General features: G+C 37.4%; 1 protein-coding gene across 1 annotated transcript in view; it reads left to right on the forward strand.

Moving 5' to 3' along the window:
• LOC110454651 overlaps positions 1-1,782 on the forward strand; it is a 66,267-nt gene that overhangs the window by 54,133 nt on the left and 10,352 nt on the right. The window contains exons 31-32 of the mRNA XM_021504286.1: positions 473-628; positions 1,016-1,729. Of these exons, the coding sequence (XP_021359961.1) occupies positions 473-628; positions 1,016-1,729 (870 nt within the window). The remainder of the gene's footprint in view (positions 1-472; positions 629-1,015; positions 1,730-1,782) is intronic.

Below are 1,782 nucleotides of genomic sequence, written 5' to 3' on the forward strand. Positions count from 1 at the left end.
ATACCATTTCTCATTTACCAAATAAGACCTGTGTATACTTACATCTTGTCTTTTCTGACCAACATGATGTGGGTGTCGGATTAAACAGGTACCACTGTATAATTATGATTTTTTTTTCACTTTATGGCCCTTTGGCAACGTTCACATAATTGGAGGGGAACTGGACTGGGTTGATCTAAGGTGAACAGGTAGATCTTTTGGTCATAGAATCCATCTATAAGTTTAAAGGTTTCGTGTCCAAATCCCAGTCTCCAATTGCGTTTTTCCCATCCAGTTGTAAAATTATATGAAAAATAGCATACATGGAACATATTTCTCACAAGCTGTCTTAGGAAAGAGGTAATTAGAGTAACAGATAAGTTTGAGTAACATATTACTTTGAGTAACCTATTATGAATAACATATCATTTTGAGTAACAGATTATTTGAGTAACGGATTATTTGAGTAACATTTTTTTTGTCTCAATTCCAGATTGGACAAGGTGTACAGGAAGTGATGAGACTGTATACCATACATAAGCTCTCCTCCTATGGAGATAATTTTGACAAAGACAATATTCTGAGTATTACTTGTACTCCGAGTAAAAAGGGAGGGCAACCCCGACCATTCTTGAACTCCAGTGCTAAGGTAGGCTTGAAACCATCTCTGTTGTATTATGAGACATGACTTTTATCTTAATGACATATGACACATTTTTTTTCTTCATGTAGTATGAGACATGACTTTTATCTTAATGACATTTGACTCTTATCTTAATGACATATGACACATTTTTTGTCTTCATGTAATATGCGACATGACTTTCATCTTAATGACATATGACACATGACTCTTATATTAATCTTTTAAAAAACGTTTTGCTAAGTAATTCCAAAATGGTGCATGAGATTCTACAGTACAATATTGGTCTTTAAATAAGTTACGTATCTTTACAGAAATTTACACGTTGCTAAATTTTATTTATACAAAGTATTTTTGGTGGAAAAGGTCTTTACTCATGTGTTCCTATTTCAGCATCTTCAGAGCATTGTGAGTGACAACCCAGAGAGGTTTGGCCTCTCTAGTTTTCACAAAAAGCGACTATGGTTTGTGTGTCAATGTCATGCAGCCTGCCAATCTCCAAGTACATGTGGCAATCTCACAGAAATCCCAAAACTGGTTTTTAGTGGTAATCCCAGGTTGTTGACAAGTCTGAAGCTTCCAGGTAACCGCCTCACTTCAATCCCTCCTGACACCTTCATCAACCTCCATCATCTCACAAAACTAGACCTAAGCAACAACTACATTGATGTTCTCCCAGAATCCATAGGACAATGTAAGAACCTGTTCTTTATCACTGTGGAGAAAAACAACCTAGTGGATCTACCAGCCAGCCTGGCCAACTGTAGTCAGGTCAAGCAGGTACATATCAGTAGCAACAGGATGCAAATGCTGCCCCCTGTGCTAGTAAAAATGAAGGGGATAAAACATCTATTTGCCTGTAACATGATGCTGACAAGTCTACCAGAGGACATTGGAGACATGCCTAACTTGATGTTTTTGTTACTGAAAGGAAACTGCTTAACAAGTCTCCCAAAGAGCTTTGGTAATTTGCAAAGTCTGACAACCTTAGCAGTTACAGGTGTGAAGTGGATACAGAACCAAGCCAAGCACTTCCTCTCCAAGTCTCACTTCCTCAAGTTCCTGGAGGAAAAAAGCATCAAGAGATGGATTGATGCTCAGCCAGAGGTAAAGTCTGTCCTTCAAGTATATAAGATCATTAGATAAAAATATTGGTGAAT

This window comes from Mizuhopecten yessoensis, unplaced genomic scaffold (assembly GCF_002113885.1).
Source record: "Mizuhopecten yessoensis strain PY_sf001 unplaced genomic scaffold, ASM211388v2 scaffold7987, whole genome shotgun sequence".
NCBI classification, from domain to species: Eukaryota; Metazoa; Mollusca; class Bivalvia; order Pectinida; family Pectinidae; genus Mizuhopecten; species Mizuhopecten yessoensis.